At 35.9% G+C, this 16,570-nt stretch overlaps 1 protein-coding gene across 1 annotated transcript in view; it reads right to left on the bottom strand.

Annotated features, from left to right (window-relative positions):
- The window catches only part of LOC135209137 (uncharacterized), a 44,740-nt gene extending 35,677 nt beyond the window's left edge, over positions 1 to 9,063 (bottom strand). Inside the window, exons 1-2 of the mRNA XM_064241793.1 lie at positions 9,008 to 9,063; positions 7,211 to 7,594 (exon numbers count right to left, since the gene is read on the bottom strand). Of these exons, the coding sequence (XP_064097863.1) occupies positions 7,211 to 7,594; positions 9,008 to 9,063 (440 nt within the window). The remainder of the gene's footprint in view (positions 1 to 7,210; positions 7,595 to 9,007) is intronic.
- Between the last annotated feature and the right edge of the window lie 7,507 nt (positions 9,064 to 16,570).

Raw genomic sequence — 16,570 nt, 5'->3', positions numbered from 1 at the left:
TAATATTTGTTTTAAGTATTTTTACATAAACGGGATGTTGTAGAAGTATTACCCCATTTGTTTGTTTTTGCGTTAGCAGTTGTTTTGATCACATGTATTTGTCAACATTTATTATTTAATAATAAAGCAATACTCGTAGGAAGTGGCTTAGTTTTTTTTTATATCATTGGCCATACAATGTATAATTAAATTTTAATTACAATATCGATTTATATGTATTTACGATAGAAATTGATTTGTATAATTAGATATGTCATTCCTTGTACAGTCAAGTTCAAAAGTTCGTCGTCACTCTCCGGTCATCATATTAATAGTACATAGATCGCATTGATCTCACCACCACCGGGGCGACCTTAGAATGGCCATTCTTCTCTCTTCCCAGTGGAAATGGGTAGATTAAAGATAGGAGGAGAAGCATAGTTTAACATACGATGATTATGATTGTCTACACCTGTATGACATACCATGATAAACCTTCCACACATTTCTAGTGCTTGGATAGATTCACAGGGTATATATACAGTACATAGATGTAGTGCTTCAAACCATGTATAATTACGTATATAATACTAACATAATGAATCGCTAATTTGGGATTAGGTAAAACAAGTGAGATGCAGATTTTCTTGCTGCACATTAAATTCGGCAAAGTCTAGTAAAATCTATTCTACTTAGATTTATTTACCATGATCATAGGATCCTTTGTATTACGAATTTGATTTTTACCTACTCTAATCTTTTCATTATTTGGAATAGACTAAAAACTTATTAGGTTTATATGGAGAGAGAGAGAGAGAGAGAGAGAGAGAGAGAGAGAGAGAGAGAGAGAGAGAGAGAGAGACATTGTCTACAATGAAGTCCACTTAGGTGTATTAAGTAATAACCTGTCATTTAACTTCCTTTTATAAGTCATGCATAATACACTTGGCAGTGTGCGCTTATGCCTATTAGAAAATGTATTTAAATGTATAAGTATAATTTCGACAGAACATATGATCACATCCATTTGTAAAAGTGGTTATGGTATGTTTTTTTGTTTAAATGCTTGTTTAGGTTGTACCCTTTCGGGTTCTATCATATTGGTCTGCATTCGTCACTGGTATAACTTATTTATTACTTTAATATTTTCACTTTCACAAATGTGAAGATAAGATCCAGAATTTAAATGGTATTTAAATCCTTTATGAAGGCGTAATTAATAAAAATAAAATAGCAATTAATCCTATGGAGGTATGATTTGTATCCTGTATTTTTTACCAGTACCATATTAATATGCTAGTTTCAATGAATGGGTTACCTGGTCCATTCACATCGTCGTGCATTTGCCCGTCGGGTAAAACAAATGCCATTTCAAAAATGGAGAATCAAAAATGGAAAATACAGAAGAACGATGCTTAACAATAATTGTCATCACTTAAAGCACCTCAAAACTGAAATAATATTCAAAATAGAAAAAAACATGAAAAGATAATCAAATATAACTTTTTTTTTCTATCTGAATGAATGAAACTTCAATTATTTCTAATAGGTGATTCAACCACTTCATCCGACGGTGACCAGACTTCGGCTCATCTCACGAGGAATAGACCGAAGTATGGATGGCCACAGTGCTTCCCTCCACAGACAAGAACTTATACAGAACACACTCACGTGTACACAGTCATCCCCCCCCCCCCCCCCCCCCCCCCCCTTCACTACTCTCTCTCTCTCTCTCTCTCTCTCTCTCTCTCTCTCTCTCTCCTCTGCATGTCTCGGCCTGTCTACTACTACTATAAGGATGAAGATAAATGCGAGAACGAGGACTTTCTTCCATGTTGTTTGTAAGGCGACAGACTCCTTAAAGAGTCTGTGAGTGTTTCGACTGAGCCTCCCTTGTGGAGGCACGGGTTGTTGACATCTTTATCCACTGAGGTCAGCTTAACACCTAATAGAGGAACTGGCCGCGCTGGAAATTTTTTTGTCACGTTTAAGAATAAACTTGTTGTTTTATTGTTATTAAATGCTAAAAAATTATTTGATGTGGCAGCGCCAGTCACCGTCCATGCCCTACCCTTTTCGCCACGAAGGAGCCGATAGAGTATAAAACTCCAACTCTCCCTCCCCCCCCTCCATCTTCCTTTCCTCCCTCCGTCTCTGCTGCAGTAAGAATGGAGAAGCTTAAAACTACACTTCCTAATGCAAATCTAAGTAACAATGAATAGGTTCAAAGTAGAATAGAGTTTACTAGACGATGCCGTATTTAAAATGCAGCAAGAAAATCAAATATGATGTTTGAAGGACTACATCTATCTACAGTATATATCGAACCTGTGAATCTATCCAAGCCTTAGAACATTGTGGAATGATTATCATTCTATTTGTCATACAGGAGTGGACAAAATTTCATAATTATCATATGTTTAACCAGGCTTCCCCTCATCTTTGTACCCATTTCAGCAAGGAAGAGCGAAGAACGGTCACTCTAAGTTCACCCTGGTGATGGCGAGACTAGCACCATCTATGTACAGTTAAAATAATGATCAGTGTGTCGACGAACTTTTGGACTTGACTGTACATATTTGGTTTATAACATACGTGTGTGCTTTTTTAGTAGGTGTTTCCAAATAACTAAACGTACAATATGTGGACAAATTCCGGTTGTTTGTCTACAAAAAGGTACGTACCAATTGTTTGATAAATTAAAAAGCCCTCCGAAGTTTGTACATCTTATTTGACGAAGACAATCAAACTCGCGTTCTCCGAAATCCCCTCCCTCCCTCTTTTCCTCCCTCCCTTCCTTCCTTCCTCGCTGTTGTGAAAGAAAATTCAATGGAACTGAGATCATTTGTGGTAGAAGTTTCTCCCGAGACTTCGGCGTGGTTTCTAGATTGGCTCAAAGACGAAAGTTAAACACAACTAAGGAGCCAGCCTTTGTTATTTACCGTTTTCTTCTGTTCCTGATTTAGGCCGAGGAGAAACCATTTCAAGGGCCTTCAGTACTTTCTCGTCTTCTAGTTGTTATTCATTTTTAATGTATTTTCATGTCATTACCGTAGATTTCGCCCATTCTGCTGATGTTGGTTAAAATTTTCTTTGCTTTTTTTACCTTTTGCAAGTTACGTTTCCTGTTCCAGTCGGCGGAATTTTTCTTTTATTTTTGGCAAAACAGTTTTATGCGCACGGGTTTAGGAAATTCTTTTACATTTTTCATAGAAAGACGAAAAAAAATCTATATATTGTGTCATTTTTAAGTCTTACTTTGAGACATAAGGCTAAGTTTAGTTATAATTAAAGATAAAGTAATAGTAATTAGGTAGTTCTTCATTAACTTGTTGAGTTTTACAAAGTAGGAATAACTAAATGGGCTTCGAAAAAGAGAAATAACCGAAATGGAAATATTCCAGCATATTACAGGAGGTCTTTCTATCGTAGCTATTACAGTGAAGGTGCATTGAGGCCTTCCTTGTATAATGTATAACAGTGGTTCTAAAACAAGGGGGAATGACCCCCTAGGGGCAAATTTCAGTTTCGGGTGGGGGTGTGTGCGGATTGTGGCCACAGCTTGGCAGGCTCAAACTGGCTCTAGGATACACAAAACCCATTGCTCATTGGTCTGCAATGCTTTGAGGTCATGCTGGGCTTTCTCCTCTCCGCTAGCTTGTGTTTGTGTTAGTATTTTGTTGTATTTTATTTGAAATGGACCTTTTGAGGTAGACAATTTTGGAAAGGGGGGATAGAATGACATTTTGACATATGCTGAAAGAGTGATTGGGTCTAAAAAAAATTGAGAACCTCTGCTTTATAATATATTATTCTGCTTGCTTATATGTACGAAAATGGCGATCAGTGGAAGGTGTGTTGTCTTTCCGTAGATTTTATCCAATCTGAACTGAATGTAACGTAAAAAGAAAACAAACTTAAAATAAAAAATTTTCCCTTGTAAGTTCGGCAAAACCATCAGTAGCGAAATACTGGCCAAAAACTGTTTTATGGCTTAGAATTATAGTGGGTGGGTTGCGGATGAAGGCACAGCTGAACCAAGCGTTGAAAACAATAACTCATTCAGAACCTTCTCTCTGAAAAATATTGACTGAATGCAAACATTGACCGATGTCGATTTTTTTAGGAACTTTCGAGTGGGCGTTACTGGACTAGATATTTGAATGTAAAGGTGAAGGTGTGTTTGCAAATACGCCAATGTGTCTGGGAAATAGTTTTTTCTTTTCCACATTGAGTATTAGTAAAATTATCGATTATTATGATTGCTTTATCTGAATGTAATGTATTAGTAAAATTTAGATTATTACGATTGTTTTATCTGAATGTAATAATTGTAATAATTTCAGATTATAATGTTACTGGGTGTTGTGAATATGAGGTGTTTAGTTATATATCGGTGTTCTTCAAACAATATTCTTAAAATCAAAATTTTTCTTCTACGTTTTTATTAAAAGGCTAAACTTTTTTTTTCTTTTTCTGTTAGGATGTTTCTGAGTTCAGTATTTGGCTAATCATTCCTCATAATACGAGCTAGATATTATTTTATAATAAATCGGTAAGAATAGTAAGTCATATCGATAACGAATCAAGTTAGATTATTAACAGAACTTGTAAAACGGTCCGCTGTCGGATTACAAGGAACTGCTATTTCTGAATTAAGTTTAAAAAATGTGAACCGAACAATTATGGAATTTTTGTGAAATAGTGTGTTTGGTATTATGTTTGCATAATTAATGAGCAATCGTAAAACAGGTTAGATTCATAGCTAAACAGTCGATTGATGAATTATGTCAAAATCGCTAGAGAAATCGATGTGAAATAGCTGGGTTTGGGACTCTAACTTTTAAGAAATTTAAGAAATTTGGTTGAAGATTTTAGCAAGAGATCCCTTGAAAATTTATGAAGTAGGGACAGATGGTAAAATCATATAAAATTCTCATGGAGCCTGTTGTAACGTATCTGAATCATACTAAGTGGTTGGCGTTTGGAATTGTTGTAACCAATTAGTTGTAAAATCAAGGGAGATTAGTTCATTTTAGCATTATGGTTAATCAGCATGTAGGAGGACTTTTTGAGAAATGGTTTTAGAGTAAAACCAAAACTGCTAGCTATTAGAAAAAAAAAAAGGTTTGAGGAATTACTTGGGAACCAACATAAACAAGTACAAAATGCGCCGAAGAAACGGTTTTCTGTACAGCATATAATGTTGTATGAAATTCAGCCACGGCCCATGATACTCTCAGCCAGGACTCATGAAATTTTCAGCCACAGCCCATGGTGGCCTGTGTAGTTGGTACCTATAGCGGTGTCAGATGCACGATCATGGCTAACTTTAAGCTTAGGTAAAATAAAAACTACTGAGACTAGAGGGCTACAATTTGGTAAGTTTGATGATTGGATGGTGGATGATCAACATACCAATTGACAGCCTCTGGCCTCAGTAGGTTTTAAGATCCGAGGGCGGACGGCCAGACAAAAAGCCATCTCAATAGCTTTCTTCTACAGGAAAAAAAAAAAAATCATATTTTCTCTTTGCTGAAAACTAAAGCTACTGAGTTTCATCAAGGAGATTCGATTCTTTGTGTCAAATAATAGAGAAACTGTTAAGATGAAAATACTAAGCAGTAGTGGTTTGAATGAGCAGAGGATTAGGAATATTTACAGAATACCTTTTAAGCAAACTCTTTACGGTTGTAAAATAATGTAGTTGTAGTTGTAATTTTTTGCTGACTTCTTTCAACTTAATTATGGTAATTTTAAAGGATGGATGTGGAAATTGGACAGAAAATGGGAAAATTTGAAAGAGGGAAGGGGATAGCACGTGTAAAAATACCTAACTCTCATGCTCTTTTCAAAATTTAAAAGAGAGAGAGAGAGAGAGAGAGAGAGAGAGAGAGAGAGAGAGAGAGAGAGAGAGAGAACAATTAAAAATCCTTATAATTGTGCTGTTTTAAAGCACAAATAAATTCCAGTAGGAATTCTTTTTATTACTCCTTTAAGAAAAAGACAGACGAGACAGACAGACAGCACAGACAGACAGACCGACAGACAGACAGAACCAGACATTTAACAGACAGACAGACAGACCATGACAAAGACAGACAGACGGACAGACAGCAGACAGACAGACAGACTGTATTATTTCCGTACGGTTTTTACATCGGAAATTTATTTCCATTCGAGAGAGAGAGAGAGAGAGAGAGAGAGAGAGAGAGAGAGAGAGAGAGAGAGAGAGAATAAAGCCAATAAGGAAATGATAAAAGAGCGCCCCTTACCTATTCCAAGTTATCAGACCCTTATAACTGCTTTAATTAATTCATACGGCCGACTGTAAAGCGAAATCTTGATTGCGTCTGGTAGGCCTACAAAAATCCAAAAGGGAGCAATTCGGATGAAATGGAGTTATGAATTTTTGATAAGTCTTCGGCCTTTGTTGGGATGCGGTTCCGCTGAATTTATCGTATTTCGGCATTTAGGGCAATCAGGCGGCTCCCTTTCAAGTTGCAAGCGCTTATTGAAATTTGTTTGTACTGAGAGAGGTAAAAGGAAAAATACATTCTATGGTTAACGAGTGTTCTTGATGTTTGTAATTGACTCTCTCTCTCTCTCTCTCTCTCTCTCTCTCTCTCTCTCTCTCTCTCTCTCTCTCTCTCTCTCTCCAACTACAAAAGCATAAAATGTTTATTTGAATTTCTGTTTTTCGAAAATTCATATCTTATCCAGTTTTTATATCATTATATTTTCTCACGTTGAAAGGTAAAGTATTTTAACACTTCAAATCGTATTTTTGATGTAATGTAAATATTGTCAGTTTTTGTTCTCAGTTTCGCCCTTTCTTCCTCTCCCTCTCCCTCTCTCCTTTTTCCTCTCCCTCTCTCCTCCTTCCTCTCCCTCTCTCCTTCTTCCTCTCCCTCTCTCCTTCTCCTTCCTCAGCCTCTCCCGCTTTCCTTCGTCTCGTGCCCTCTCTCCTTCTTCCTCTCTCTCCCTCTCCCTATCTCCTTTTTTTCCTTCTTCAACCTCTCTCTCTCTCTCTCTCTTCTCTCTCTCTCTCTCTCTCTCTCTCTCTCTCTCCGTAAAAGACACGCACACAGACGAACACCCTTTTTGTATTACCCTGATTAGAAAACTCCACAGAAATGAAAAGTATAGATGAGAATGGAGGTGATTACAAGAGTCAGGGAGTCCTGCGCCCAGCCGCCTACGATATGAGGGAGGGAGAAGGCCTTTTTACCAGCCCCTAGATAAGGGAGTAGTATAGTAGGGCCTGGGGGGCGGAGGGACCTGGGACTGGGGTGTCTGGTGGGGAGAGGAGGAGGAGGAGGAGGAGAGGGGGTGAGTAGGAGGAGGAAGAGGAGGACCTTCCAGCGAGGGGACCACTATGAACTCTATATCTTTCCATTCGTTCCCTTCAATTAGTAAAGTAAATAGGTTCCTCAGCGAGCCTCCCGGGGTCTCCCCGTTGACGTCCCAATTAGAAGCGATCGGCCGATGCAGAGATAGGTTGTGAGGGAGGCTTAGGAATGGATTGCGCGAGGATGATGCGAAAGTAGAGTAATAAAGGCGGAAATTGCACTGCAACACTTCGTAGATGGATAGAATTGGGAACGATTGGCTGCTGCAAGTGATAAGGACAAAGGGGACCGTATATTACTCCTTTTGTGTGTGGGGTTTGTTTGTTGGCTCGTACGCGTATGTATGTATGTACGGACGTTTTTTTTTATTTATGTTCAATTGTTACATTTGTGTATGTATGGTTTAGGTTGGGCGTGCATGGACAGCTAAACTTTGTTGCGATATATTAGTTAAAAGAAAAAACCAATTCCTCTCCTTCTGGCTTAATATTCATTCTGAAATCTCTTTGGAAAATGGCCGATGGTTCTTGAAATTAGACTCATTATGCTTATTAGTCTTTTGGCCTTGAAAGTTACACTAATCGTAAAAGACCTAGGGAGGTTTTTTTTTATTCCCATCGATACTTTTTTTTTAAGTAATTGTACCTTTAAATATTCTGGTGCACTTGACAGAGGGAGTGTTCACCAGTACCTCTTAAAGGTTAGGATACTCTTGACCTTTATTCTAGTAATTTATGAACTGAATCAGAAGGGTTAATGTTCCGTCATTTAACCTAATGTCAATTTAAGTTTGTCATTTCAATTATCATCATAAGATCGTGGGTTTTATTTACCTTTTCTGTGGGTTTTACTATAACTGGAAGTAAGTGCTGAGAGCTCCGCATGCAAAAATCTGTTTGTTGGCAGATGTACTAACGAGATAGAGAGAATATTAATGTTCCATCATTTAACCCAATCTCAATTTAAATTTGTGATTTCAATTATCATATTAGATCGTGGATTTTATTTACCTTTTCTGTGGATTTTACTATAATTGGAAGTATGTGCTGAGTGGTCAACATGCAAAAGTCTGTTTGTTGGCTGGTGTACAAACGAGATAGAAAGTTAGGGATGGGTATACGCTGGTATATGCAATTTTAAAGTTTTATAATATGTGAGGCCAGAGAGTCTCTTGAAAATATGTTCTGGAAGAATGTTCTTAACAGTAACGATTTAAATGAAGATTGTATATGGTTACATTTAGAACAAGAAAAGGGCGACTAGTTTTTTCTTTCGCACAAATCAAATGAGGAATTTTGCCTTTTATATAACTTGAAAATATTTAGGAAAAGTCCCCAATATTTACAGTGTGGATGTTACTTTGCCACGAGCTTTTGAAAGCGACAATTTTATGACACGCTGAGTAAAAGCTTAATGTGACATGGAATGTAATAGATGCCTTAGTCTTGTCCTTTGTCGAAGTGTCTGAACTTGAATCCTTCTCTGGGTTCAAAATGCTGTTTATGAAAGCCAAAAAATCTCTTCAATGTATACTGAAGAAGCTTAAAAGAATTTAGAATTTGTGCTGTTGAATTTGAAATGGTTGCGTTTCTGCTGTTGGGACAGGATAAGTGCCAGTTGGTGTAGTTATACAAAGAGGAGTTAGGTTCTTATAAGTTCTTTTAAACTGTCTTTACCTTCGTTGAATTTGGAGGTCTCCGCCCCGCCTCCCTGTCAACCCTGATTGTGCCATTTAGGTAGACCCATTTTTTATTCGTCAGATGTATCATCTTCTCTAATTGCTTGTTTTAGCGTAGGTTGTTAGAGTATCAGGTTTTGATTGTCGACAAAAATAGTAGCAGTAGAATAGACAATTTCAGCAGTCCGTTGTCTCACTCTTTCACCTGCACAAGCACACACATTCTCTCTCTCTCTCTCTCTCTCTCTCTCTCTCTCTCTGACATTTACACACAAACTCCCATCCCTCCCCCCAACCTCCCATCCCCCAAACACACGCAGACACGAAAGGACTTTAAAATTAAATCCTGGTAAACCTGATTTGAACAAAAAATGGCAGGAAAAGGATTTAGAATTAATTAAGCAAAGCCCCGATTGCTTTTCAAATGTAGTCCCGACTACTTTCAGAACTGGCGTTTTCTGCACAATTATGGAAATCAATTTTTCATCGGGAAATGTGAATTTTATATCAGGACGAAAAGAGGATGTTTTCACGAGGTCTGACGGGAGTAATTATTATTGTTTTATTATTCATGGTAATCATATGCTCTTATGGAAGTATAAAAAAAATAAAAACAGTACGTCAATGCACTTGGTTGTCGTTCGCTGATTAGGCTGCGCATGTGCAAAAAGTGAAACTAGGAAGAATTTTTTATCATTTTAACATTTCACCGAAGAGAAGGAACCTATACTACTACTTCTTCTTCTTCTTCCCAGCTTTAACCCGTTTTTAGATGGGGTCGCCGTTGTCTCTCCATCGATTTCTGTCCTGTGCATCGTTCTCATTAATACCTTTTAATACCATATCTTACCATACACAGTCAGGTCATCCCTCCTTCCTTGGTTTCCCTTCCTTCCTCATTTTCCAATCGTTATGTCTTCCAGCATGATGTTCCTCTCTTCGTAACATGTGCACCTATACGAAAAGAAAAAAAAATAGATATATGAAAATAGAGGTTGATCAAGTGCTATGAAAGGAGAAGAAGAGAAAGGCTGACGAGAAAAACTTCAAAGTTTAAAATTTGGTAACATTCTACGAAATAGAATAAACTCACAGCACAAGAAACGAAGAGAAATCACAAATTACAGTCCTGGAAAAAAACAAAACAAGGACGACCAGCATAAAAGAAAGTGAGTTGAAAATCATGAAGGCCTTAGGTCCGTTGTGCTTTAAGAGAAATATGGAAAATTTAATTATTAAATTTATGATTTCTGTGGACCTGTAAATACGTGTACCAGTGTGCAGTTTGGAGTCTTTGTTTTCAAATAAATGGAAATGACTCCAGGAAGAAATATAACTATTCACTTTGATTATCTTAGGACTTGGTTAAGAGTGAACGTTTTCAATAAAAAAGTTGACTGTTTCCAAAATATGCGTTGCCCTTCATTTAGTGTTTCATTAATTCAAACTTTGTCCACGCTACCCTCATAGGTACGAGTCCTTCCTTCTGGTAATCCATCCTTGGTTATATATATATATATATATATATATATATATATATATATATATATATATATATATATATATATATATAGATATATATATATATATATATATATATATATTATAGATATATGATATATAGATATATAGATATATAGATATATAGATATATAGATATATATATCTATATATCTATATCTATATTATATATATATATATACACATATATATATATATATATATATATATATATATATATATATAATGTGTGTGTGTGTGTAAAAATTCTTACTCCTTTGGTAGGAAACATTTCTAATACGAATGTTAAAAACAATGTTGATTTTATAAACAAATTGAATAGTTTAAATTTGATTTTTGATTATAATATGGTTAGTTTTGATGTTTCTTTATTTACAAAAGTGCCTGTAGATGACTTACTTGAATATTTGGAGGATGAATTAGAACGTCATGACATTCCTTTAAGTGTAGCAAACCTCATTAGTCTCATAAGGTTATGTATCAAAGATAGTAAATTTTGTTTTAATGGGAATTTTTTGTACAAAAGTTTGGTATGGCTATGGTAATCCCTTATCTCCTGTTCTTAGCAATATTTACATGGAATTTTTTGAGACAAAACTCTTACCAAGAATTTTGCTCTAAAAAGTTATATGGTTTAGGTATGTGGATGATATTTTCTGTATTTGGCCAGTTCACGAAAATCTCCAGGAATTCCTTTTTAATCTCAATAAATTTAGTCCCTTCTATAAAAAATTTACCGTAGAGGAAGAAAGAAATTGTATTTTTTTTGAATTTAATTTTCTTGATGTAACTGTCCATAGAAATGATAGAAATTTCACCTTTTCAGTCTTTCGGAAATCAACTAACATTGCCTCTTTTGTTCATTACTACTCCAATCACCATCAAAATGTTAAATTCTCTGTTTTTTGGGGGATGTTCCTAAGGGCTTTACGTGTCTGTAGCCCGCAGTTTATTGACACTGAAATTAAAACTATTTATGATATTGCATTGAAACTTAAATACCCAAGGAATTATGTAGATGTGGCATGGAAAAGAGGATGAAAAACATTTTATTCAACTAGTGACAAACTTGAATTTAGTAAGCATAACATTCTAAAATTACCCTATGATGAAAGGTTTTTAGATATTCCTAGAATTTTAAAGCTTTTTAACATAAATGTTGTTTTCAGTAATATTAATGTCAAGAGTTTAGTAATCAAAAATTCTCCTAAAGATCTTCAAGGCTGCATATATTAAATTCCTAGCAAAAAGTGTGATAAAGTCTATTACGGGCAGACCGGTAAATCTCTTTCACGACGTCTCAAACAGCACCAATATTCTGTGAGAACTGGGCAAATATCCAATGCATTATTCGTACATATGAGAGATTTAGATCATCCTATTAACTGGAGTCAAGCAAGAGCCTTAATCCCATGTAATGACACAGTTAGAAGGAATATCATTGAATCTTGTTTCATCAAGTCAAATAATAGAAATGTTCTAAATTTAAGTCTTGGTTTATTTAAACTTGATGCTTTCATAATGAAAAATATAAGCAACAAAATTAATATATTCAGTTTTTACATGTTTTGGACTGTAAAGATACTTTGTAATTTCGTTTAGGGTCAAATCTGATTAGGCCTTTTGACAATTAACCACCTGGTATTCTTGATCTTGTTGTGTACCTGAGACCTTTCTCTCCAATTGTATTTCATTCGCTTCTTGACAATGTCTTAGTAAAGACGAAAGCGCTTAGATTTCTGACTATCATTTTCCTGTGGTATTCACTTATTTAATGAAGTCACGTGCATCTACTGTGATTTTTTAAACATTATATATATAATAATATCTATATATAATATATATATATATATATATATATATTATATATATATATGGTATATATTTTATAGTGATATACATATACTATATACATATATTTGATATATGCATGCATGTATTTCTATATATATAGCGGTATGTTATATATGTGGATAATACGGTAATTATGTATATTCGTTTTATATATAACACAAACTTTCCTTTAAATTCTAACGTTTTCCCTGTTTACCTCACTTGTTTGCCTGTGCTTGCCTGCTTTTTCCACTCCAACGGGGAAATGATCCCTCCCATTAAGTGACCAGCTCTTTATGGCCCTTTTTACAAAGATGACCTCGTCCTGTGATGCGCGTTTTTCATGTCGACTTCCATTCCTGTTTCTAGCTTTTGTTTCTTTACTTCTTCGGAGATAGGTGCACGCTTTGTGATTCTTCTTTTATAGTGCTCTTTTTCGGTATACATGTTGTTTAATGTTTGTTATTTGTATTTAATAAAAAATTTTTGCTGTTGAGTTCGTGTAGATATATGTTTTTATATACCATATATGTGTACATATATATGTATATATGCATATATATATGTATTATATATATGATATGTATGTATGTGTGTGTGTGTGTGTGTGTGTGTGTGTGTGAGAGAGAGAGAGAGAGAGAGAGAGAGAGAGAGAGAGAGAGAATATCTTTACATTTTTCACTATCGTACTGAAATTTATTTATTGTTCAGATCATCATAACTGATTTTATGTTTAAGTCGTGATTATGCACTGAAATCAATTTTAGCCATTGGATTCAAGGTAGATATAATACGAAGGTATATATAATCAATGCCTGGGTTATTTAACTTCCCTGATGTTATGGAAAAGTTCTGTATCTTGCAACTTAATGTTATATCTATAATAGGTCCCACATCGATATCACCAGCAAACATTGCCATCGAAATGTCCCAACACCTTGGAGGATTTGAAGATTAGCCTTAACTTACAAAATCTATTGGTGTCAAATAATAACAAAATTAGATAAATATAACCGATAGCTAATGCTAGGACTACTTCTTCTTCTTCTTCTTCGTGTGACATTAACCCCATCTTCCTATGGGATCGTCTTCTGAAGTCTCCCATCTCTACAGAATGCTGTTCTGGTCATATGTGTGTTTTATGCCCAGGGTTCCATGTCAGTCTCTGCAGCGTTACTCCGCATAATTTTCTATCTACTTCAACTAATTCTGCCTTTCAATCACACAATTTGAGAAAACATAAACCTACAATGTAGGAAAGTAATACTAAGTCAATATTCATTGTCTTCTGAATTTGCAACCTCGGATGCAGTAAAGAAGTGTCGACGTTTCGGAACAGTCCCCCCCCCCCCCACCCCCCCCCCCCCCCCCCCCCCCCCCCCCCCCCCCCCCCCCTCTTACTCCATCCCCATTTTTCTAGCGTCATCGTGTAAATGAAATTGGCTGTCACCGCCAAATATCGCCACCATGGAGTTCCACCAACACCCAGCGTTGACGTTAAACAAAAGGTGATAGCTTGGGCATCGAGCGAGGGAAACTAAACAATTTTCTTGTTTAACTTTCTCTCTTTTGAGGTAATTTGGGATTCGTTCTAAACTTGGAGGAAGTGCCAAACTTTCGAAACTTTCACACGAGGGAATCGAGTCGATTGCCTATAGGGAACCAGTGAGAAAGAAATTTTAGTCTTGTTTGATTTAAGGGCGACACTATTGGATATCGAGGACCTCTTGAAACGTCTTGACATCGTATGAATATATTCGTTAACATATTCCTCCTCTTGTTTGGGAACTGTGCTCCTACCTTTGGGAAGGATTTCACTCCTTTTAGCCACCTTCATCTCCAGTCAACTCAAATTTTTGGTTGTACATGTTCTCCTATATAATAGTAATGTTAACTAAAACGGACTCGTATAAATTCGCATGTGTGTGCGCGCGCGCGCACACACACAACACACACCACCACACACACACACATATATATATATATATATATATATATATATATATATATATATTATATATATATATATATATATATATATATACATACATTTATTATAATAATAAGGCTTCACTAGCAAAAACTGTTTTCTGGTAGATGTTTTCCATTTCGCGGATCATTGTCTCATTTTGTACGTAAAAAAGATAGAAAAAGTAACACCACTGCATGCTAAAAGATAATTCGAATTTTGTGCACTTCTTTACTAATAGCACACTCAGTGCGTATGCTACAGGTTTACTTTAAGGTTAGTTAATTGCAGCATGTGGACGGAAAATATACTGATACTCATAACAATTTGTGGGAGGTTTAAAGGACATTTTGATGAGCCACGTATGTCATCACACACTTTCCCTCATCTCATGCTTTTAAACTAATATCGTGCTAGTCACTGTGGAAGATATTAGAATTAGAGAAAAATAGAAAAAAACATATGTTAACACTTATAGTTATTTTTTGGTATCAGCGATTGTGTGATCGTTTGCCTTATCTGTTGTTCCATTTAATGTTGTTGTGTAATCACTTTGCCAATTTTGCCTACCTCATAATATAGTACGAAAAGAAGGATATCTGTACCATATTTAGTAGTTGTAGGGAAATTAGGTGTACATCTTCAAGTCGGATAGCATCTGATATCATAAATATCAAATTTTGGCTCACTTTGGCCGATTTTCATTCATTGTAACCCTCCAGGTTTTCAGCCATTCTTGTGAAGGGTTGAATTATGAATACTTTGATTTCAGTGCTATTTTGGCAGAGTATTGAATATGTAACCGACATAAGTGGGTTTGGTGGGCATTTGTTCGTGTATGACTAATAATGAAGAGCTTTAAAAATAAAGCACTTGAGACATTAAATATGTTTCCAAAAAACAACGTTTTAAAGAAAAAAAATGAATATTCCTAATTCTCAATGAGATTATTATAATGCATTTTTCAAATTCTATTTTAATGTTTGTGTGAATAATCAAAAGGCCCAGCGATAACAATCAAATTATTATGCAGCTCTAACCGACGTACAAATCACATTGCCCTTTCTGCCCTTCCCCCTCCTCCCCCAGCTACCCAGTATACTTCCGACATCCGCACCCCTCCCCAGCCCCTTCTCTCGGGGGCCTCTTCCGGCCAAATAAGCACCGAAACCCAATTACTCTAATAACTGAGCTGTGATAAATAGATCTAAACAATTACTTAGGCCAGTAGTGCGGCTGTTGCGATAAGGGTAAAACGAAGGGGGCGTGAGGGAGGGATGGGAAGGGACAGACAATGGTTGGGGCAGGGGGATATAGAGGAAGGGGAACGGAAAGAGGGGGGAGGGGGTTTTATTAACGGAAGAGGGATGTATGGATGCAGAGCACTGATAAGAATGCGTACGGAAATTTCGTTTGCCCATACATAACACGCAATTCTTTTTTTTTTATCCTTTTAAGTTGATATTAAAGACATCAGAAATACTGAATAAAAAAATAAATGTGATATGTATTGTCCATTTAATTTTAAGTTATAGCTACAATATTTGAATTTAACGTTAACTAAATCGTATTCCTCCAGAGTCAAAACATATATCACTCAAATAAAATAAAGCCACAGCCAGATAAAAATACAATTAGAACTGAAACGAGAGCTTACCCTGTGCAAAGCCATTTATTTATATTCCTTTTATGTGCACTCTGCTCCATCTTATTCATGACTTCTCACAAGATTTAAACATTATTTGCTCTTTAATCCTTTCCATTATGCTTGAGTGGGTCAGGGAAAGTGACCACACCCATATTCTATCTTAAATTGCTGTTTGTTAAAAAGACACGAGGATCCGAGAAAGGGGAAGGGTGATTTAGTTAGTTTGTTCGCTTTTATGTGCACAATGATTATTCTCTCTCTCTCTCTCTCTCTCTCTCTCTCTCTCTCTCTCTCTCTCTCTCCCTCTTCCTCTCTCTCTGTGTGTGTGTGTGTGGTTTTGTAATTTGTATTCCATCCTTTTGCAAAAACATTCTATTTTGTTAACTATTATGATCACTTTCTCTTTCCAGTCGTCTTGTTCTATTTCCAGCTCTTCATAATTTATTTTATTAGCAATGATAATTCCTCCCACATCTCTTTATCCGAATATATTTCAGTTTGCTTTTACCGTATTTTAAAGTGTATTTACTATTAGTGTTGTTGAAATGCAGTTCTTTTTTACCTAGTAAGATGAGTATTTCATTAAACAT

The sequence above is a fragment of the Macrobrachium nipponense genome, chromosome 11 (genome assembly GCF_015104395.2).
Source record: "Macrobrachium nipponense isolate FS-2020 chromosome 11, ASM1510439v2, whole genome shotgun sequence".
NCBI classification, from domain to species: Eukaryota; Metazoa; Arthropoda; class Malacostraca; order Decapoda; family Palaemonidae; genus Macrobrachium; species Macrobrachium nipponense.
This window is presented reverse-complemented; position numbering and strand designations above follow the sequence as displayed.